General features: G+C 39.0%; 1 protein-coding gene across 50 annotated transcripts in view; it reads left to right on the forward strand.

Moving 5' to 3' along the window:
* TTLL5 (tubulin tyrosine ligase like 5) overlaps nucleotides 1–24,519 on the forward strand; it is a 280,660-nt gene that overhangs the window by 608 nt on the left and 255,533 nt on the right. For all 50 annotated transcript variants that reach the window (XR_011532902.1, XR_011532901.1, XM_070593608.1 and 47 more), the window contains exons 2-5: nucleotides 1,094–1,262; nucleotides 7,135–7,241; nucleotides 19,600–19,682; nucleotides 21,216–21,322. Coding sequence is in view for 48 of the 50 variants with exons in the window: in XM_070593608.1 (XP_070449709.1) it covers nucleotides 1,189–1,262; nucleotides 7,135–7,241; nucleotides 19,600–19,682; nucleotides 21,216–21,322 (371 nt within the window). In the remaining 2 variants the exon portion in view is untranslated. The remainder of the gene's footprint in view (nucleotides 1–1,093; nucleotides 1,263–7,134; nucleotides 7,242–19,599; nucleotides 19,683–21,215; nucleotides 21,323–24,519) is intronic.

The raw sequence follows: 24,519 nt of genomic DNA on the forward strand, positions 1-24,519 counted from the left end.
TGATCTCTTTAGGGCGGGGACGCTCCTTGGGCGAGTGTCCTTAATCTTCTTCCGACCGTCCTGTGTCTCCCCGCTCTGCAGGCAGCCTAGGACGGTCGGCACCCCTTCCTCGCTTGGAGGTTTTGTTTGTTTTGCTTTAACTTAAAGGACATCCCAACATTTTGGGAAAGATCGAGAAATCCCGCTGGGAATCCTTGGAAGGACGCCTTTGAGGTTGTTAGATCTTCAGCCAGTTCCGCTGACGATCTGTAGGGGTCCTTATCGGGATCGGCGTTTTTTGGTGCGTTTACAATCGAATCTTACTGTATACATGAATGTATAGAAAAGGTTTGGAAGGATTGACATCAGGTGGCTGTCTCTGAGTAATGGGATTATGGTCCTTTAAATATTTTCATTTTCTTTATCTGTCATTTCTGTTCCTCGAAAACACATAACGAACGCGTACTTTTTCCCTATGGAAAAAATATTTTAAGGTAGCAATTGGAAATATTTAATTTTAATGTGTATTTGAGATTCAGGTCATAGTTTCTGATTTTTAGTAAGGGAGAATAATTTTTGAGTGTTTGGAAGGACAGTGTTTTTTTCTCAGCCACTTATGACCTCTGTTCAAGAGAACTATATTAATCTTTTGGTTCGTTGTTGAATTTGTTTTAGTGGAAACATGAGGGCTTTTAACCTGTGTGCTTGTCGTAGAGTGTAAAATATTTTCAAGGATCTTAAATCAATGAATTTTTATTTTTAACCTAGGACAGGTTTTTTAAGCAAGGAATCTGTTTTAGGTAGTTGTCCACCTACCTCAGAGTTACCTAAAAGTTAAGCAGGTCTGTCCTTTTGGGGCATGTTAGATATAGTACATAAAAGAAAAATGAGAAACTTGAGTTTAACAGCTCTTCAAATGCATAGAGGAGAGACAGTATGTTTGGACGGAAATCTTGCTTTTTGTGGCATATGTGAGGCACTGTGATAGAAGGTAAGCTTCTAGAGGCTGGGCACCATTTAGGTAGATATTCATTTTTATTACTTGGAAGATCGTCAGCAATGATCAACAAATAGACAACAGCATTGTGTCTCAGATCATTCTGCTTTCTTACAGGAATCTGTGCCACCCGAATTGTTTGATCCAGTGAATCTGCAAGGAAAGGTCTCTGAGGCCCCTGTCTGCTGACTGCATGAGAAACCCTAAAGGAAATGCCAGTCGTGATGGCCCGGGACCTGGAGGAAACAGCATCATCCTCAGAGGATGAGGAGGCGGTAAGCCAAGAGTAAGTAACAGCAAGCCTGCTTTTGACCCTTTGCCTCTAGGGTGGAAAATAGTTCTTTTACTCATAGACCCTTTTACCCAATAGCCTTCCTTTGGTATTGTCTCCCTCTGGTTTTAGCTTCTACGTGGATACGATCTAATTCAAGATCTTATTCCATCCCCATCAGCTACCTGAAATGAGATAAGGCCCTGGGCTCATGGGTGAACACAGGCTCATGAATGAACATCAGCTCTAGGTGTTGCAGGTAGCTCTTGGTAAACTCTTAATCAGAGCTCCTAACGTAGGAGATCTTGAAATTTTTAGATATTAAAGAAAAGTAGGTCTCCAAGCTCTGACATTGGTTATGTTACTTTCTCGAAGGCATTAGTGATAGAATGATGATAATATAGAGAGGTCAGGTGACTTACCAGAGTAACCGTGGGGCAGGACGTTAGAATTCTGTAGCCTGTGCTGTGTCTATTGGACCACGTTGCTTTCCTGAGTTCCTTTGGGTATGAGCCAGGTTTCTTGGTTGCTGGATTCTCATAATAATAGGAATGAATGATAGTGATAAGTGCAGCTGCTATAGATGATGGTAAGGGCTTTAACTACTGTGTCTCATTTAATCTGAAGATGTTACTATTCCCACTTTATTAAGCTCTGCCTCGGAAATATCAAAGCACTGCTTCAGGGACACAGAGAGAGTAAGTGAAGGATCGAGATTCAGGCCTAGTTTTTCTGGATTTTGAAGCACTTTGCTATTTTGCCTCCTTTAATGTTAATACTTGACACAGAGAACAAAGAGAGAGACTGGCTTAAAGTTAAGATTAGTTTTTAACCTTCTCTGTCAGTCTCCTCAAATATGTGTGTGCTGCCTAACCTGAGAAATGGGGATAATATCTCCCAGGCTGTTTGCTAGAGGTATGGTTAGGATCAAACAGAATAATGTGTATGAAATTACTTTGTACATTATAAAGTGCCATACAGATGTAAGGCATTATTCCAAATGGCTTTGATATTGAATTTAAAGTGGACTTCTTCTTATAAAGTCGAAGATTACAATATTTAATATGACTTGAAAAAAATTATTGAAGTATTAATAAAGCTTTGGGGAAAGGCTTCTCATCATGGTTAGGTTGTAGAACATAATAGAGGTTTGACAGTATATTTGGGTCATTCTCATTTGGGATAATTAAATGGGTAATTCTCTTGGGCCACTTTGCCTTCTTGTGACTTTTGCTTTCTGTGTGCTGCCTCTTACACATTTCACAAAATTTTTAGCTTCTCCTGCAAGCATCCGTCTTTCTTGTTTCAAGATCATGCTTTTACTCCATGAATTTCTCTCTTATTAGTGGGCCTAGAGGTTGGGCCCCACAAGTATCAGACTGAACTGTATAAAATTGCCATTTTGGTAGGCAATGAATGAATAGAGGCTTTATGCTTTAGATCACTTTAGATCCAGCGGTTCTTAACCTTTTTAATGCTATGGATCTCTTAGCAGAATAATATATTTACGTGCTTAAAATACATACTTCAAAGAATACTAATTACATTGAAATGTAATTGTCATAATTAGAAAAACAAACTTGTGTTATAGTAATATGTGCTTTCTTATTGTTACATCAATAACAAGATCATTCATTTAAAACATGGGAAAGTTAAGTTTTATTTTCTGAAGATAGGAGCATAAAGACTGTTTTTGCTTAGTTGGCATAAAATCATCACACTGTGGAGTGGTCTCTGATTAACACTTATTCTTTTATTTTTACTTTTTGAGGAAGATTAGCCCTGAGCTAACTTCTGCTGCCAATCCTCCTCTCTGTTTTTGCTGAGGAAGACTGGCCCTGGGCTAACATCCATGCCCATCTTCCTCCACTTTATATGTGGGACACCTGTGACAGCATGGCTTGCCAAGCAGTGCCATGTCCACACCCGGGATCCGAACTGGCGAACCCCTGGCCACCAAAGGGGAACATGTGCACTTAACCGCTGCACCACCGGGTCGGCCCCTGATTAACACTTATAAGTGGAGAAAAGTGGGAATCATAGATGTCTAGACCCCCAATGTGAGATGTCACCATTTGGTAGCTGAATAATTGCTTGGGGGAGAGTTGCCAAATCGTTGTCCAGCCTCATCACAGCAGAGGAGGAGGACTGGGATCACAGGTGATCTAGTGGCAAGTTTAATATCTGCCATCACTTAGAAGTAGTGATAAATGTAAATAATATTTTGAGATATTGGTAACAACTGTAAAATGGTTTAAAAAATCTGAAGTTTCAGATAGAGTCAATGGCACGATAATGCTAATACTGCTGTGCTTTGTTGCCTATATTTGTAATTGGGAAATGTTAAATTTCTAGTAGAAGTTAGTGAAAATAAAGCTGTGATCCCCCAGCCTTCCCAATCCAAATTCGTGGCTTTTCACTCTTCTTCCTTTCAAACTCTTGCTGTTGATTTTTGACTGTTAGTCTCATTCTGTCAGCCCATGTCTTGTGTATCAGACACTTGTATTATACATTAGTAATGTCAAGTCAATCTTGTTCACACTTGGAAAAGCAGGCTTACATTTAACAAGTCTTGGAAGTTAGAAGGTCTTCAGTCATCTAAGGATGTTGATTTGATCCAAAGATCCATGGACATCTGTTCGATCTGCTCAGATTCCTAGGCCGTATTAAAGTATTAATTAATGCTTTGCAATCCTGGACTTTAGGGCTAGAAACTGTCCATGCAGTCCTTGTTTTGCATGGCATTATTTCAAACAGTAAATGCAAAGGGGCTCTTTTTCTCTATTTTGCTTGGGGGTCCCCAATACAAATTTATAAATAGATGTGGAAACTTTCATAAAAGGATTTGATGTAAGGTTTCTTTAGTCACAGAAAAAATAGTAACTTTAATTCCTATCATAAAAGCTGGCTTTATATCAGTTAAAAAGATCATCAGCATTTACATGGAAAAAATAAAAGATCATCAACAAATGATTACACGGTGGGTGCTACAGGATTCAGAGAAGGAAGGCATCCCTGTGGGCTGGAGGAGCTGGGGCAGGCCCCCTGCAGGTGGGGAGATGAGCTGGGCCTTGGAGAGTAGGAGTAAGCGGACAGCAGTGGGAAAGGCATTTCCATCACAGACACTGGTCTCAATCAGGTGTAGAGGCTTTGAGTTATGCAGGCTGGATCCCAGGAGTGAATAATATATATTCCTCATGAAATTGCTTCTTAAAAAGCAAAACGTTCTTAGCCTTTCGGTAAAGTGAACCATAAAACTGGCCTGCTTCAGTAATTCATCATTCACATCCTTTGTTCTTTCATGCCTCTAAAAGCATATTAAATATTCCAGTTTCTGGTGTGAATGAAATTGTGAGGTTCCAATTTCTGGTTTCCTAATCCTTTTGAATCTTTCCCTTTAGCACCACCTGGTGGGAGCATGATTTTCATGACAATATAGCCCCTGCCTTAACTGCATTTTAGATGACCTTACTGAATTAACAATTTGTCTACTACCTCTTTTATGTTTTCATAGGTTGTAAGTGGAAAGATTTCTGAGCCAGGGATTTGGCTTTCCACAGGTAGTAAGTTAGGGCCTTGGCTTTTCTCAGCTTTGTATGTTTTCAGTCATGTGTCACTTCACGACAGGGATACGTTGTGAGAAATGCATCCTTATGCAATATCATCATTGTGTGAACACCGTAGAGTGTACATATGCAAGCCTAGATAGTAAGCCTACTGCAGACATAGGCTGTGTGGTACTAATCCTGTGGGACCATCATCGTACATGCAATATGTCATTGACTGAAACGTCATTATGCAGCGCTGACTGTATGCCATTCCTGACTCTTGTCAGGCATTTTTAGCTGTTAGCAGTAATCCATTGTTTGTGAGTGCTAAGGCACAGTGGTGCCAGTTAGTAGCTAGTGCTAGATTAATGAGGAACTTTGGATAGTTTCCAAAGTTTCTGTCCAAGACTTTGTAATTCAGGCTGCCTATTATTTCTCTGTCCTCTGCCTTAGAAATATAGTGGGAAAATTAGAATTGGAAGAGATCATAGGAATCATCTGGCCCCTTGCCCACATTTTATAGATGTTTACGATTAAAAAGCATGCAAAGCACAGGAAAATCCTTCTTGCTAGAAAATGCACCCTGTAAACACCATTTCTCACAAATGGGCACTATCACCCAAGTCAGAGAGCAAGAACAATTAGCAACCATATTCCATTTCTAGAAAATAGGAAATAAACTAGGTATGGTGTTCTTTGCTTTCTTCACTAAAAGGCATTTGGCAGCTCATGCCAAGTCTATAAAGGCTGCCTTCCTTCTAAGATTGATAGCCTGGCAGCCTGTGCATTCCAAGTGTGGATCTGTTTTGTTTTATGTTTTTTTTTTTGGTGAAGAAGATTCGCCCTGAGCTAACGTCTGTGCGAGTCTTCCTCTGTTTTGTTTGTGGGATGCTTCCACAGCATGGCTGATGAGTGGAGTGGGTCCACACTCGGGATCTGAACCCACGAGCCCTGGCTGCTGATGTGGAGCACGTGAAACTTTAACCACTCGGCCATGGGCCAGCCCCTCAAAGTGTGGATCTTTTTAAACTTGAGCTGGGAGAGTCTGACTTGACCTTGCGATTTGTGTTATGGACTTTGTTGAGGGGTGTGGTCATGTGAGTTTTTGAGAGCATCCTGAATCCTGGGTAAATGGATCTTATTCTATTTAAGGAATTAAATTCCCAAAGAGTTGAGTTTAAGGTATTCCATATGCAGAACATCACCGAAATGTGATTAGGGAGATAGAAGGGTAGAAAGAACATAGACACTTGAATTCAAATACCTGTTCCCTTACTTAACCAGCTGTATGACCTCTGGCAAATTACTTAACCTCTTTGAGACACCTTTTCTCCAGTTCTTAGTGCCGGCAAGAGGATTAAGTGAGGTAACGTGTAACACCTCCTAGATTAATTCCTGGCACATAGGAGGGACTCAGTTCATTTCTTTCACTTTCCACCTCCCTGCATTAAAGAGGTTGAAGATTTGCCTGTGAGTAAATGTACATCTGTCCAAGATTCATTAATCTTAGATTTCCTGAGGATAGAGGAAGAGAATAAATTCAGGGGTCCTTTTCTGGAGGAAAATATCTATTGTTCCATTTAGTGTAGGCTTTCTTTAAAATATGTGGTTTTAATTGGGATAATTGTATTAACTTAGGGTTCCTAGCTCAGAATCTTAGAATGGGTCATCAGATTGGCTTAAAAGGGACTATAGGGTGTAAAAGGGGTATATAAATTATTTTGAATATATTGGTTAGGATTTTTTATGTGTGCTGGGGAGCAAAGTGTCCTAAATAATAAAGTATTTACTCATTTAGGAAAGACTTGATTCTACTCCACGTTTGCCCTTCAGGATCTCGTGTCTCTCCTTCTTTCAGTCAGGCTCTCCTGACTTCCTCTTTTACCAACAGCTCCACACTCTCCTCTCCAGGTCACAGAGTGACAGTTGCACTTCCAAACCTCTTGTGCCCTTACACCTTCAAGGGGAAGAGGGACATCTCTCCTGTAGCTGCTGTAGAAGAGAAAGAAACCATCGCTTTCTCAGAGGGGCTCACAACCTGTTTCCTGACATTCACTGGTTCCAATAGGTTTATGTGCTCGTCCCTGAACCAGCCACTATAACTGGGGGGTGGAATACCCTGATTGGCTGAAATCAGTCAAGGCCCATCCCTGGAGCAGGGATGGAATTAATCTTAAGCAAACCACATACTTAAGAATGGGAGATTAATGGTTTCCCATAGGACACTTGGGGTTCTTGTTCCAGATGGAGAGAAAAGGTGCTAAGTAGCAAACCACAGCTTCAGCTGGTAATTGAGATTTTGATCTGTGAATTAATAAAGCCTTCTGTTACGGTTGTAGGGACCATCCATGTATCATGTGGACTGGAGGCTGCAGGAGAATTCCGGTTTTGGTATTCCATGCTGAGGCTATTCTGACAAAGGACAACAATATTCGAGTAATTGGAGGTGAGTATGACCTCTCCATGGAGGGCAGGGCTGATCATGGCCCTGACAACCTTGTCTTGAAGAAACTGATATCACATGTAGATAGGGAAAGGGCCTGGCCGTGAGAAAAATCTACTGATTTGTTATCTTGAAAGGATTATTTGTGATTTCTTCAGTTGTTTTCTGCATATTAAATTGTTTTTCCTCTTTGAATTTTTTTTCAGATTTATGTGTATGTGTGTTTATTTATTACTTTTTTAATTGTGATAAAATATACGTAACAAAATTTACCATTTTAACCATTTTAGAGTATACAATTCAGTGGCATTTCGTACATTCAAGATGATGTACAATCATCACCACTATCTAGTTCCAGAACATTTTCATCATCCCAAAAGTAAACCCTGTACCCAATAAGGAGTCACTCCCCTTTCTGCCTTGTCACCAGCCCCTGGCAATCACTAGTCTACTTTTTGTCTCTATGAATTTGCCTATTATAGATAATTTCAGATAAATAGACCCATACAATATGTAGACTTTTGTGTCTGGCTTCTCTCACTTAGCGTAATGTTTTCAAGGTTTATCCGTGTTGTAGCATGTATCAGTACTTCATTCCTTTTTATGGCTAAATAATATCCCATTGTATAGATTTGCCACATTTTATTTATCTGTTCATCAGTTGATGGATGATTCTTTCTGCCTTTTGGCTTTTGTACATAGTGCTGCTAAGAACATTCATGTACAAGTTTTTGTTTGAAGACCTGTTTTCAGTTCTTTTGAGTATATACCTAGGAATGGAATTGCTAGGTCGTATGCTAATTCTGTGTTTAACTTATTGAGGAGATGCCAAAGTTCCTTAACTGTCACTTACTTTATTAAGTGACTGCAGCGTTCCCACCAACAGTGTATGGGAGTTCCAGTTTCTTCACATCCTCACTAACATTTGTTATTTTCTATTTTTTAGATTATAGCTGTATTAGTGGGTATGAAGTGGTCTCTTTTGGGGGTTTTGATTTGCATTTCCGTAATGACTAATAACATTGAGCATCTTTTCATGTGCTTGTTGGCCATTTGTATATCTTCTTTGGAGAAATGTCTCTTCAAGTCTTTTGCCTACTTTGTAATTGAGTTGCTTGTCTTTTTGTTGTTGAGTTATAAGAGTTCTTTATACATTCTGAATAAAAGACCATTATCAGATATATTCCTATTCTGTGGATGTCTTTCACTCTTTTGATAATGTTCTTTCCTGAGCAAGTTTTTATTTTGATGATTTCCAGTTTATCTGTTTATTCTTTGTTGCTTATGCTTTTGGCGTCATATCTAAGAAACCATTGCCCAACCCGAGGTCATGATCCCTATGCTGTCTTCTAGAAGTTTTATAGTTTAAGGTCTTATACTTGGAGCTAAGTGGTCTTTGATCCATTTTGAATTAACATTTTTATATGGTGTGAGGTAAGGGTCCACCTTCATTCTTTTGTGTGTGGATATCCACTTGTCCCTGAACGGTTAGTTGAAGAGACTATCCTCTTTCTCTGTTGCATAGTCTTGGCCCTGTTGTTGAAAATCAGTTGACCACAGATGTATGGGTTTGTTGCTGGACTCTTAATATTCCATTGATCTGTACATTTATCCTTATACCAGTGCCATATTGTTTTAATTACTGTGCCTTTGTACTACATTTTGAAATTGGGACGTGTGAGTCTTCTAACTTTGTTCTTCTTTTTCAAGATTTTTTGGCCGTTCAGTGTTCCTTGCAATTCCATTGAATTTTAGGATCACCTTTTCCATTTGTGCAAGAAAAGGCTGTTGGGATTTTGATAGGGAGTGCATTGAATCTGTCAATCACTTTTGGAACTATTTAAGTCTTCTAGTCCCTGAATATAGGATGTATTTCCATTTATTTAGGTCGTCTTTAATTTCTTTAACAATGTTTTATAGATTGTAGTGTACAAGTCTTAGAGCTCCTTGGTTAACTTTATTCCTGAATATTTTATTCTTTTTGATGCTATTATAAATAGAATTGTTTTCTCAGTTTCATTTTTGGGTTGTTTATTGCCAGTGTGTAGAAATACAATTGATTTTTGTATATTGATCTTGTATCCTGAAACCTTGCTGAACTCATTTGTTAATAAAGCTGTAATAGTTTGTGTGTGTGTGTATTCTTTAGGAGTGTCCATATACAAGATCATGTCATCTGCAGAGATTTGACTTGTTCCTTTCCAACCTGGATGGCTTTTTTTCCTTTTTCTTGCCTAGTTGCTCTGGCTATAACTTTCAGTACAATGTTGAATAGAAGTGGTGAAAGTAGGCATCTTTGTCTTGTTCCTGATCCTAGGGGGAAAGTTTTCAGTCTTTTACCATCCAGTATGTTAGCTGTGAGTTTTTCATAAATACCATTTATCATGCTGAGAAAGTTTTCTTCTCCTTCTTTGCTGAGTATTTTTATCATGCAAGGGTGTTGGACTTTTTCAAATGCTTTTGCTACATCAATTGAGATGATTCCATTTTTTTCCTTCATTCTGTTAATGTGGTATATTACATTGATTGACTCTTGTATGTTGAACCACCCTTGCATTCCTGAGATAAAACCCACTTGGTCATGGTGTATAATCCTTTTCATATGCTGCTGGATTTGGTTTGCTAGTATTTTGTTGAGGATTTTTACATCTATATTCATAAGGTATATTGTCTGTAGTTTTCTTTTCCTGTGATGCCATTATCTGGCTTTGGTATCAGAGTAATGCTGGCCTCATAGAATGAGTTCCATCCTCCTCCTTGGAAGATTTTGAGAAGGATTAATAAGTGTTAATTCTTTAAATGTTTTATAGAATTCATCTAGTTCTGGCTTTTCTTTGTTGGGAGGCTTTTGATTACTGATTCAACCTCTACTTCTAACAGGTCTGTTTGTATTTTCTATTTCTTATTGAGTCAGTTTTGGTAGTTTGTTTCTAGGATTTTGTTCATTTTATTTAGTTTATCTAATTTGTTGGCATACAGTTGTTGATAGTATTCTTTTATAGTCCTTTCTATTTCTGTAAAGTCGGTAGTAATGTCCCCACTTTCATTTCTGAATTTAGTAATATGACTCTTTTCTCTTGTCCTTAGTCAGGTTTGTCAATTTTGATGATCATTTTAAAAAGCCAACTTTTTATTTTGCATCTTTTCTCTGTTGTTTTCCTATTCTCAATTTCATTTATCTCCACTCCTCTTTGATTTTAAGCAGTGATCTGAATCCTGGGGCTAGCCTGTAGCTATCTTCAAAGGTCACAGTACTATGGATCAGAACTGTTGTGTGATAGAGTTGAAAGACTCTATACATGGGTCGTTGGTTCTATACTGAGGTCATTGGTTCGAATCTCAGCTTTGGCATTTACTAGTTGCAAGTCAGAGGCAAATCACTTAAACTCTGTTAACCAATTTCATTATTAGTAAATGGAGATAATAGCTACCTTGAGGCATTGTGAGAATTAAATGAGATCATTTGATGTTTGGCACATAATGGGCACTCAGAACTTGTGCTGCTTACTCTACTTGTTGGACAGGATCTGCTCTACTTTAAAATGACTTTAATAAGCCAGGAGTCCTTGCCCCATAATAAGCCAGGAGTTCAGAGGACGGTGAGCACCTGCTTCTGGGATTTGAATCCTCCTCCCTCCCTAAGGGTCCTTGTGTTCTAATCCCCTCAGCAAGTTGCTAGGTTACCATTTAAAGGGACATGGTTCATTCATATTCTCTGAAGCCTAAGTAACTGAAGATTTGCTAACATTTGCTGAGAAACTCCCTCTAAATATGATTTGAGTTGAAACATCAAAGGTGGGTAAAAGCAACAGAAGAAAATAATCCCACCAAAACATACTTCTTTTGTTATGCTTGTCACATAAATGGATCTCTGTATTCCGTGGCAATAGGCAGACCCTTTTTAGAATACCTAACATTTATTGGAAATTAGTATCCATCTATGTAGTCATCCCATTATTCAAGCAAGCACTATTTTCTAGAACATGTGAGTCTTTGTTTTTCTCCTTTACATATTGTGATTAAAGAATAGGTCACTAAACTTTTTTATCAAACTCTCTGCTTTTAAATTTTCTGTATCTTTCCAATTCTTTGAGATTTAATAATTTTTTTCACCTTTTTTAGGAAAAGAACGCTTTGAATGACTTTCACTAGTTGCTGCCTCTGATGCCTGAATTGTTAAACACTTGGTCTATTTTTTTTTTTTTGGCTCTTTTAAATAGCTGACATAGATCTTCTTAGATCATAATCCTGTGGTTAAATCCCCTTGAGAAGTTTATCTAGGGCATTAGTTATCTTCTGTTGATCTTATAGTGTTAGATGCCAGCCTTGTTTTTTTTGTTATGTATTAAATGTATCATTGAATTCACTGTTAATATTTTTGGTACAATATGATTTCATATGCTTTATTTGTGAAATAGTCCAGGAATATAGTTTTTCTACTATCCATGTTTTTTAAAAAATTGTATATACTTTAAATATGTAAATGATTGCGTTTTAGAGGCAACAGAGATGTCTTCCGTTTAAAGTAATCTTTTCCTAGAATGAAATAGCATTTTATAATTTGTATCTGAATGTGTCAGTTTCATAAGTTTGCGTTTGTAAAGACTAGCACTGTCCAATAGAAATATGATGCAAGCTGTATGTAAATTTTCTAGTAGTCTTATTAAAAAAAGTAAACAGATGAAATTAGTTTTAATAATATATTTTACTTAATACAAAATATTTTCACGTTTACCCAGTATAGAAAAATCATTGAGCTACTTTACTTCCAGTATGTATTTTATAGTTATAGTGCATTTCAAGATGGTGCAAAATTTACCTGGAAGTATTTGATCTGTGTTTAGATTTCATAAATGTTATAGTTGAAAAAGTAAATTCATAGACTCAAGTTGTCCCAAATAAATTTTACAATAACTGAATCGAGTATCACTTTTTAAATTTAAATTAAAGTTAAATAAAATTAAAAACTCAGTTCAGACGCTAGTCATATTTCAAGTGCTCACTAGTCACATGTGGCTAGTGTCTGCCATATTCAACACTGCAAGTGTATTCCTCACTTTCAGACTGTAAGGCAGAGCTACGCTGTGTTGTCATGGAAGGGGTTATTCTTGTATTCTAAAAGTCAAAAGTATTAGTTTTCTCTTCATTCTAGTTTCCTATGGTGTTTTTGAACCAAACCCCTTAGGGCGCTTCACCGTTCCCTGGGTGCTCCTGTGCTGACAGGTTATTGGTTCCTTGTTTTCATTTTCTCCCTACGGTCAGTCCTGGAACTTGCCACGGGTCCTAGCACTTCAAGTTGTCTCCTGAGACACATGTAAGTGATTGGAGAAGAGGAAATTCTACCATCTCATGGTGGAATTGCTGCAGTGTGGGTTCAGAGGCTCGCCTATCGGATGTCTGACAGTTTGATAGTAGTCAAAGAGGACCAAGGCCTCTTGTTTTTTTTTAAAGATTGGCACCTGAGCTAACAAATGTTGCCTATCTTCTTTTTTTTTTTCTTGCTTTTTTTCCCTCTCCCAATCCCCCCAGTACATAGTTGTCTATCTTAGTTGCACGTCCTTCTAGTTGTGGCATGTGGGAGGCTGCCTCAACGTGGCCTGATGAGTGGTGCCATGTCCGCGCCCAGGATCCAAACCAGTGAAACCCTGGGCTGCCGAAGGCGGAGCGCGCGGACTTAACCACTCGGCCATGGTGCTGGCCCCAGGCCTCTTGTTTTTATATGGAAGAAAACATGGACAAAGTGGTTCTTTCTTGGCCAATTGGGCAGGTTCAGTTTACAGTTGCAAGTCTCCATTTGACTCTGGCCATGGGAGAGAAAGCCTAGCTTGGCAATTTTTTCAAGAGAAGCCCACAAATCTAGAATTCTTTGAATTCTTTCAATTTTAAAAAGTTAGCAGTGAGTTCAATTTTATATTTAAAATGCCACAAAGAACGAACAAACCATGTTTGCGGGCTGAATTTGGCCCTTGGGTCACCAAGTTATAACCTCTGGTCTAACATTTACTGGTAATCAGCATTATTGGACTTAGGGCTGTTGGACACAGGACCTGAGTGTGAGTTAAAATCCCCAGCAGTCACTGTTGCTTTATATCACTCCACCCTGCCTCTCTTGCACTCCCCTTTTGGAACATGTTCAGTGCACCTGAGTTGGGTTATAGTTGGTGTGGATTGCAAGTAGTTGGTCACTGCTTGTCACTTGCATAACGTGAGAATCAGGTCTGCCACTGAGCACAGTGATGATTACATTTTTCTTCTACGTTAGAAAAAGTAGGAGAAAGAGTATTAATAGCATTTTTTTTTAATTTTTATTTTTAGTTATTTTTATTTTTAGGTGAGGAAGATTGTCCCTGAGCTAACATCTGTGCCAGTTTTCCTCTGTTTTATATGTGGGATGCCGCTAGAGCACAGCTTGATGAGTGTTGTGTAAGTCTGGGCCTGGGATCGGAACCTGCAAACCCTGGGCCACTGAAGCAGAGCACGTGAACTTAACTGCTCCACCACTGGGCCAGCCCCAGCATTTTTATTTTTTAATTTGCTATATAAAATGTATAATTTGCTATGTATAGTAATATGTATTCATAGCTATTTTACTATGTGTTTGCTTTTTTACTATATGAACATTTTTACTATGTATCAGCAAGTGTTCTAAAAGTTTTACATGTATTAACTGACTTAGTGTTTGCAACTACCCTATGAAATAAGTGCCTTTGTTATCAACCCCGTTTTACAGGTGAGGAAATTGAGCCTAGAGAAATTAAATAATATATTCAGGATGACAGGCAGGAAGTAGTAGAGCCAGGATTTGAACCCTGGCAGTTCAGCTCCAGAGACATACTCTTTCTCTTATTACTCCCCTGTCTCCTCCAATCCCCATGTAATCATTCTCTATTTTTCCATACACCATACTGATCACCTTCCCCGTGGCTGGCCCTGCGGAGCCAGCACTGCAGAATAGGCAAACAGGCAGAGGACCGGGTGCAGTCCAGGCTCCAGCCGTAGAGGATGCTTTGTCTTTTGCATGTGTGAAAATGGAGCTGTCAGTGATCACTGTTATCATAAGGAAAGACCTGATTTTTTTTCTTTCATTTTTTAAACATTTTATTTAGAAAAATTAAAAACCTTCTGACAACTTGTGAGAACAATACTACAAACGCATGTATACTCTTTCCTTAGATTCACCAATTATTGACATTTTACCCTGTTTACTTCTTTGTCTTTCTCTGAACCATTTGAAAATTAGTTCAAATACTTCACACCTAAATACTTTGTTCAGCATGTATCTCTTAAGAATGAGGGCATCCTCTGTATAACCACGGTACAGTGATGACTTGCAGGGAACCTGTCATTGGTAAAACACTTATCTAATGTATAATTCTTATGCAGATTTCCCCAGTACTTCCCATTTTGTCCCTTATAGCTGTTGTTTTTTTTGTTTTTTGAGTCCAGGTTCCAATCAAAGATTGCATTTAGTTGCCATGTTACTTTACTCTCCTTTAATCTACAGCTATTTACTAGAATTTTTTTGTCTTTCATGACACTGACATTTTCAAAGATGCTTTGCAGATGTCCTTAAGTTTGGGCTTCTCAGATTGTTTCCACATGTTTAGATTCAGGTTAAAGGAACTTGCGGGAATGTCACTTAGTGAAGTTGTGTCCTCAGTGTATCATATTAGGAAGCATATGATGTCATTATATTGCATTATTGGTGTTGGCAAATTTGAGCATTTGGTTAAGATAGTGTTCACCAGGTTGCTTCATTGTGGTGGTACCCTTCTCCTTTGTTATAAGCATTCTCTGGAGTGATATTTTAAGATGTACGAATGTCCTCCTAACCCATTGGTGTCCATTGATTCTTGTCTGAATCACTCACTGTTATTGTTTTTGTAAAATGGTGATTTTCTTTTTCTATCTTTCCTTTTGCATTTATTAGCTGGCTTTTCTGTAAAAAAGAGCTTTCCATTTTATGGTAGGCAGAATAATGGTCCCCCAAAGATGTCCACCTGCTAATCCCCAGAGCCTATGAAGATATTACCTGACCTAGCAAAGGGGAATTGAGGCAGAAGAGGAGTCAGCCTGATGCGATGTGAGAAGGACTAGACCCACTGTTGCTGGCTTTGAAGACAGAGGAAGGAGACTACAAGCCAAGGAATGGGGGCAGCCTTTTCCTTTCTAGAAGCTGGAAAAGGAAGGAAATGGACCCTACCCAGAGCCATTAGAAAGGAGCGCAGGCCTGTCGATGCCTTGATGAGACTCGTAGCAGACTTCTGACCTACAGATCTAAAGATAATGCGTTTGCATTGTTGAAGCCTCTAACTGTGTGGTGATTTGTTTTAGCAGCGATAGAAAACTAGTATACTTTCTCACCTTCTTATCAGTATGGATTCCTGGATTCTTTTCTTTTGTATAAGTGAGTTATAATCTATCTCTGTCACTATTCATTTTTATATTCACATTGTCTCAAATCTGGCCATTGGGAACCCCTTCAAGATCCTTGTGACATGTTCCCAATCGGTTTTTGAGCATTTTCCTCTTTCTTGGCATAGTGAGGTATTCCAGGCCTGTCTTGTGCTTTCCTTCTCCAACTTGGAATCAGAACACAAACTCTTAAGCAGCGCACTGTACTGCTTCTTATACTCTGCACCAAAGTGAACACACATGACTCTGCACTGTTTTTCTTATGATAATATTGCAAAGACCACATAATAGTGATTGAGTATTGAATATTGGGAAAGCCCTGTACCTGGGCTTTAATGGGTTGCCACAAGAATAAAAACTATGGAGTGTCTGGTCTTTTGATTCCAGTCGTGTGTCTGCTTTGCATGGTGTTCCTTCCAGAGCTGGGCAAATAGTAGCAGAGATTTATGAATATTTTCACATAAATTCGTAAGAAGAAATGCTTATCTTTGTAGAGGCTGAATTTTGTTCTAGGGTCTGTCCATAAGTTTCTGTATTATGCTCATTCAGAAATTGTTCAATATGCGGTCCTTTAAAAACATTGCTCTGTAGAATTCTTAGCTAGCTTTTCAGACAATTTGGGGTGATGCATAGAAAGATATTGAATTTAATGGGCCAGAGTAAATCTTAGTCTTTGGGGATATATAGAAATCTCACAAGATTACAGATTTGTCTTTTAGACAGGTCACAAGCACGGAATACTTACAGGGGCCTGGCAGGAAATATGAATGGTGAAGCAGGCCGGGTGGGGACTGTGCTGAACTGGACAGTATGGGCCTGTCCTGAAGGGAACACTTGCACTTCTCCACCTGACTCTTGCCATGCTGGAGTGACAGAGCCCAGAGTTGCCAGGGTGTTTAAGAGAAACTCAGAAAACTATTTTATATGAATTCCTCCAATTTCAAAAGGTTAACAATTAATTAAGGGTTTTTTTCAATGTTTTCATTAGCTCGGTCAGTCTTGTAAGATGCTTCTGATGGCTCTAGCTGGGAGAAAGGATGAGATGAATTTTTTCTTTTGGTGAGGAAGATTGTCACTGAGCTAACATCTGTGCCAGTCTTCCTGTAGTTTGTACGTGACCCGCTGCCACAGCATGGCTTGCTGAGCAGTGTGTAGGTCCGCACCTGGGATCTGAACCCACAAATCCCAGCGGAGTGTGTGAACTTAACTGCTGCGCTGCTGGGCTGGCCCCTAGTTCACTTTTATTTTAAAGCTCAGTGAGGAACAAACCAACCACATCTGCAGATGGGTTTTGGCCCTCAGCGTCAGTTTATAACTACTGGTCTAGATACACTGGTGACCAGCATTGTTGCACACACAGCTATCTAGAGGGGTTCTTAACGTTTTGGTGCAGTGTGGACCCTATCGGCCGTGTGGAGAAGCCTGTGGGTCTCTTCTCAGATTAATGTTTTTTAAGTATATTAAAAAAATACATATGACTAAAAAGAAAATCAATCATATTGAAGTACAGTTATGAAAATATTTTAAAAAAAGAAACTTGTAGTATATCTGCTTTTTTATGCCTGCCTTAAATAACATGACCTAGTGGTAGTTCTGCTAACTACCATAATTTTTTAATACTGTGAGAATAAGTGATATTTTGAGATAACTGTAATCACTGTAAAATAATGTTAAAATGCCTGGTATTTGTTGGTGGCAGGTCATGAGTACTGCTTATACTACTCTGCTTTGTTGCCGACATTCCTGATTGAAGCTTATACTACTCTGCTTTGTTGCCGACATTCCTGATTGAAGGTCATGTTAAACTTCAACTAGAAATTAGTGAAAATGAAGATGTCATTTTCCCCCCGTCCATATTTAGTAGCCCCTAATGAATCTCAGGTCAAGAACCCTTGGCCCAAAATAATCCACAACCTATTTGTAGTAGCATAAGGGCAGCAGTATAGTATTTTTTAAAAAAATTAATTTTATTGCAGTAACATTGGATTATAACATTATGTAACTTCCAGATGTACATCATAATATATTTCGAATTCTGTGTAGATTAAATCATGTTCACCACCCAAAAACTAATTATAGTGCATCCTTCACATGTGAGCCTAATCACCCCTTTTGCCCTTCCCTCTCCCCCCTTCCCCTATGGTAACTACCAATCCAATCACCATTGCTATGTGTGTGTTTGTCATTGTTTTTATCTTCTACTTATGAGTGAGATCATATGGTATTTGACTTTCTCCCTCTGACTAATTTCACTCAGCATAATACCCTCAAGGTCCATCCATGTTGTCACAAATGGCCGGATTTCATCATTTTCTTATGGCTAAGTAGTATTCCATTGTGTATATATACCACATCTTCTTTGTCCATTCGTCCCTTGGTGGGCACCTAGGTTGCTTCCAAGTCTTTGCGATTGTGAATCATGCTGCAGTGAACATAGGAAGGGATGCGTGTATCTTTATGCATTTCTGTTTTCAAGTTCTTTGGATAAATACCCAGCAGTGGGATAGCTGGATCATAAGGTAGATCTATTCTTAATTTTCTGAGGTTACTCTCATACTTTCCGTAGTGGCTGCACCAGTTTGTACTCCCACCAGCGGTGTACGAGGGTTCCCTTCTCTCCACATCCTCTCCAACACTTATTGTTTCCTGTCTTGTTAATTATAGCCATTCTGACTGGAGTGAGGTGATACCTCATTGTAGTTTTGGTTTACATTTCCCTGATAGCTAATGATGTTGAGCATCTTTTCATATGCCTGTTGGCCATCCGTATATCTTCTTTGGAGAAATCTCTGTTCAGTTCTTTTGACCATTTTTTAATTTGGTTGTTGGTTTTTTTGTTGTTGAACTGTATGAGTTCTTTGTATATTTTGGATGTTAACCCCTTATCTGATATATGGTTTGCAAATATCTTCTCCCAATTGTTAGGTTGTCTTTTCATTTTGTTGATGGTTTCCTTTGCTGTGCAGAAGCTTTTTAGTTTGATGTAGTTGCATTTGTTCATTGTTTCTTTTGTTTCCCTTGCCCAGTCAGACATGGTACTTGAAAATATGCTGCTAAGACCCATGTCAAAGAGCATTCTGCCTGTGTTTTCTTCTAGAGGTTTCATGGTTTCGGGTCTTACATTCAAGTCTTTAATCCATTTTGAGTTGATTTTTGTGCATGGTGTAAGGGAATGGTCTACTTTCATTTTTTTGCATATGGCTGTCCAGTTTTCCCAACACCGTTTATTGAAGAGACTCTCCTTTCTCCATTGTAGGCTCTTGGCTCCCTTATCAAATATTAGCTATCCAGAGCTGCGTGGGTTTATTTCTGGACTCTCGATTCTGTTCCATTGATCTGTGTGTCTGTTTTTGTACCAGTACCATGCTCTTTTGGTTGCTATGGCTTTGTAGTATATTTTGAAATTGGGGAGTGTGATACCTCCAGCTTTGTTCTGTTTTCTCAGGAATCCTTTGGCTATTCAGGGTCTTTGTTGTTCCATATACATTTTAGGATTCTTTGTTCTATTTCTGTGAAAAATGTTGTTGGAACTTTGATAGGGATTGCATTGAATCTATAGATTGCTTTAGGAAGTATGGATATTTTAACTATGTCAATTCTTCCAGTCCAAGAGCACGGACTATCTTTCCATTTCTTTGTGTCTTCTTCGATTTCTTTCAACGTTTTATAGTTTTCAGTGTACAAATCTTTCACCTCTTCGGTTAAGTTTATTCCTAGGTATTTTATTCTTTTTGTTGCAATTGTAAATGGGATTGTATTCTTAATTTCTCTTTCTGCTACTTTGTTGTTAGTGTATAGAAACGCAACCGATTTTTGTATGTTGATTTTGTACCGGCAGCAGTATAATGTTATTGAGTATAATTAAGCAAACCACCCTCTTGCACTTTGTATCTGTCTCTACAGCTAAATTTCTCGTTACTGAACTTGATTCTGTGTTTTTCTTTAGAACGTTATCATTTGTCTTACAAGATTGTGCGAACAGACAGTCGCCTGGTACGCAGCATTCTGACAGCCCATGGATTTCATGAAGTAAGCTCATTTTTACTGCCTCACCTGATCTGCTCAGAAGCTGAAAATCCCGGCTCTCTGGCTACCAGTTAACAGGCCCAGCTCTAGAAAGTACCCGGCACCAATGCTTAGTGATAATGCAGAACTAGGATTGAATTTCTGAGTGGCGTTACCAGTTTCTTCTTGAAATATGTGTAAAACATTTTCACACGATTTTTTTTTTTGCAAAAAATCACATTGTTTTTCTTGCTATGTTTGTAAGCTTGAGCTAGAGGCAGAGTTGCCCGTAAGAAATTGCCTGATACCCAATCAAGGTTCTTTGATTTCAAGCAACAGAAATAGACTCTGCTGAAGTTAAACCAGAAGGGATTTATAGGAAAGATGTGCACGAGGTGGCTAGTGGAATTGGAGGAAAGGCTGAAAAGGCAGGCCTTTGAAAGGAGAGAGACCAGGACAGCCCCAGGGATCTGGGAACAGGAATCTTCAGGGCCATTTCCTCAGGGCACTGCTGTGGAAGTGACACGACTGTGTTCATTGTCTTTGTTCCTTTCCCTGCTCAAGAGTCACATTCTGGAGATAGAATGACTGGCACAGCTTGGATCATGGCTCCACTCCTTGGGGGAGGGAGAGGTGGGTGATTGGCAGGTCTTTTAAAACCAAGGAGTATGTTACTCCCAAAGAAAATTGGGAATATTGGGATTTTGACATCAAAAGGTACAAACTAAAATGCTGGACAGACTTCCACGGTAGATATTTTGAGACAGTTGGTACAAGTCTGGTTGCTAGCTCTATATCTTAGATAGAGGTCTGAAGTAGACATTTTGAGGAAGTTCTGATACCAGTGTATATGCTATCTTGTGGCTGTTTTATCTCCAGGGCTTAACATGGTACCTATCGTGTCATAGGCACAGAGTACATAATTGTTGAATGAATGGACAAATGAATTCTTTTTTTTTGCTGAAGAAGATTCACTCTAAGCTAACATCTGCTGCCAATTTCCCTCTTTTTTTGTATGTGAGCTGCTGCCACAGCATGGCCACTGACAAAGAAGTGGTATAGGTCCGTGCCCGGGAACTGAACCAGGGCCACTGAAGTGGAGCATGCCAAACTTAACCACTAGGCCCCTGGGGCTGGTCCAGACAAATGGGTTCTTATGAATGAGTGAATGAATTCGAAGTTGGTTTCTACTATAAGGTTTTAGTTCTGATTGGTACTTTATACCCAGCGTATGCAAGGACATGAGGACACTCTGAGAAGAGAGTTTGGAGTTGGGCCCTCTTCTCATACTTTGATGTGCAAGAATGCTAAGTGACATCATGGACTTCTATAGGAGGGTTAATTTATCGTACTGTTTGCATCTGGGATTTGCTCAACTCTCGTATTCCTTAAACTTGATTATCCTTGTGTTCTGTATACTCAACTTTTGTCTTGTTAGGCTCTCATACTGAGACACCTCTGTGAGTACTCTGTGGATGAAAAATGTCTACAGGCATCACTCTTCTGGAAGAGAGGCTATCTCTGATGTTTTTGTCTTGTCTTCTTATCTGCCCTCAGGTTCACCCAAGCAGCACTGACTATAACCTAATGTGGACAGGATCCCACCTGAAGCCCTTCTTGCTTCGCACCCTCTCTGAAGCACAGAAGGTTAATCACTTTCCCAGGTAATGCTCTTGCAGCTACTTTGCTCCGTTTGAATCTACCTGGCATTGGGCATGTAGCCAGCAGAGAGAATTAGTGTCCTGAAAAAAGGTCTGTGATACAGGGCAGCAGTCTGCAAATCAAACTGAGGTGTTTATATCCCTAAGCATATATGCGGCCTTTCCAAGGACTGTGTAGATATGGATGATTTTAAAGGAGGCTGTTTCTGGATTGCAGTCATAGGTTCTCTTTCCTAAAATAGGGCTGCTTGCGAGTCCCTCACGTGGACACGTTCTCCCTTCTCACCTCCTTTTTCATAGTTATTGTTTTTCCGCTTTATAAAAGAGTGGCCCAGCTAGATTCTTAACATGGTGCTTTGTCCTTAGGTGTAAAAATTTCCAGGGTTCCAAACAAAAGTACAAGAAAATTGGTATTTAATTGAATTCTACGATGCATTGAATTCTTTTTGTATGATAGGGATTTCCATTTGTTTGCTTTTAACAGAATTGAAGGAGGACATAGTCAAGTTGTCAGCTGACAGATCATTAAATATAATTTTTAATCATAGATCATCTTGTGACTTTTTCTTTTTAAAGATTTTATTTTTCCTTTTTCTCCCCAAAGTCCCTGAGTACATAGTTGTATATATTTTAGATGTGGGTCCTTCTGGTTGTGCTGTGTGGGACGCCGCCTCAGCGTGGCCTGATGAGTGGTGCCATGTCCATGCCCAGGAGCTGAACTGGTGAAACCCTGGGCCGCTGAAGCAGAGTGTGCGAACTTAACCACTCAGCCACGGGGCCAGCCCCCCTTTTTTTTTTTTCCATCTTGTGACTTTTGACACAAGATGGGGTGTGTCAGGAAGGGGTTCCGAGAATTGAGTGTCGTTGCTATAGAAAACGTCTTCCAGTTGCCTTTGGGTTTTTTTGTTTGTTTGGTTATTTTTGCAAGGAAGCTTTTTGCCCTGAGCTAACATCTGCTGCCAATCTTCCTCTTTTTTTGTATGTGAGCTACCACCACAGCATGGCTACTGACAATTGGTGTAAGTCCACGCCTGGGAACCGAACCCAGGCTGCTGAAGCAGAGTGCACCAAACTTAACCATTAGACCACCGGGGCTTGCCCTCCAGTTGCTTTTGTTAATGGAAGCCTAGAGAGGCAGTATTGCCTCATGGTTAGAAGCAGAGGCTCTGTAGCTAACTACCTGGGCCCAGATCCCAACTCTGCTGAGTGACCTTGGACGAGTGACCTTTCTAAGAGTCAGTTTCCTCATTGGTAAAAAGAAGGTACTAATGATGCATACTTCATAGGACTGTTGTGAGGATTTAATATGTCAAGATCTAAAGTGCTTAGAACAGTGTGTGCCTATCACACGCAGTAAAGACTATGTAAGTTAGCTATTATTTTTGTGAACAAGGTTTCTTAGTGTTTACGTCTATGAAAAAGAAAACAGGAGGAAACTTAATGCTGAAACCCTGGTTTTTCTAGCCAGTAAGTAATAACCATGAAGAGATACATGGTTACATTTTTATTTTATTTTCAGGACTTAGGCCCCAGTTATTCACTTATGCCAACAAGTTTTATTTTCAGTTATCTCGTATACTTTTCTCACTTTCATGTAATGAAGGTTCTTTCTTGATTTTTCAATTCTACTGTCTTATATCTAGGCACTGTGTATAAATGCCTGGCCTAAGCTGCCTCTGTTCTCAGATAGTTTCTTCATAATCTTGGATAAATGTGTGTTTTGAGTCTTCATAACAAGTTCCAGTTTTATTTTATGTCTGAGCTTCATTTGCAGAAATTAATTTAAACCTTCTTTTCTTCCTTACTGCCTGGAAGCTGTAGATTTGGTTTTCTAAAAGTGTGACTGGATGCTTGAAGTGAATCAGATGTGTCTACTTTAAATAGGCGTTTAAACAGTCTTTAAATAGCCCGCACTAGAGTCTGCATTCCTAATTCATGATAGTAGTTAGTATTTATTTCAGGAGTGTTTCAACTATTCCTGTAGGTATATGGGAATTTCATCTCAATTTGGACTCTGTCAGTATTAAAAATTCTAACCCTATATTTTTTTGACTACTCTTTGAATGTGTTGCATGTTTGAGAAATTAATGATCCGTTACCTAAATGCGTACACTTTGTGGCTTCTGCTGCTCTCTCTCTCCTCTTTTAATCCAAGGACTTCTAACTCACATGCAAGAGGAATTCTAACCCTTAAAATGTTTCCAATATTATTGTGAACTCTTCCTTAATAAAATTTTTTTAACTTTTTATTTTAAATAATTTTAGACTTATAGAAAAGTTGCAAAAATAAAATAGTTACTGTGTATGCTTTACTTAGTTCTCCTAATGTTAACATGAGATAACCACAGTGTAATTATCAAAATGGAGACGTTTACATGGCTATAATATAGATTTTAATCAAACTCTATAATATTTATGGTGTTTTGATGAATTGTGTACTGTAATACAGTGATAATCAGTCCAATATAAACAGTTAAAGCCTTTATGATCACAGGAAATTAAAAAATATTACATATTACTTCATGTCCATATTTTTATTGTAGAGAAGGTAGGATATGGTGTAGAAGATGTACAAGCATTAAGTATGTTCTTTTAGGTTACACTGTTCTTTAGGGGAAAGGGGATGGAAGAAGTAAAAAGGGTGACTGGGGGGATAATGTCTGGGTGGGAGTATGGGGGAGGCTTCAGGGATGCTGGCAGTGTTCTGCGCTCAGTCTTGTAAAGATTCTTCATGCTCTGCACTAGTAGTCATGTGTGTGCTTTTCTGTATATATGTTAACTTCAGTAAAAAGCGTATTTAGGGGCTGGCCCCGTGGCCGAGTGGTTGAGTTCGCACGCTCCGCTGCAGGCGGCCTAGTGTTTCGTTGGTTCGAATCCTGGGTGCGGACATGGCACTGCTCATCAAACCACGCTGAGGCAGCATCCCACATGCCACAACTAGAAGGACCCACAACAAAGAATATACAACTATGTACCGGGGGGCTTTGGGGAGAAAAAGGAAAAAATAAAATCTTTAAGAAAAAAAAAAGCGTATTTAAAAAAGTGAGAAATTTACTGACAAAAAGAGCTTTTTCTTTAGTAACATTTTTTTTTTTTTTAAAGATTGGCACCTGAGCTAACATCTGTTGCCAATCTATCCTTTTTTTTTCCTTCTTCTCCCCAAAGCCTCCCAGTACATAGTTGTACATTCTAGTTGTATG

This window comes from Equus przewalskii, chromosome 25 (assembly GCF_037783145.1).
Source record: "Equus przewalskii isolate Varuska chromosome 25, EquPr2, whole genome shotgun sequence".
Taxonomy (NCBI): Eukaryota; Metazoa; Chordata; class Mammalia; order Perissodactyla; family Equidae; genus Equus; species Equus przewalskii.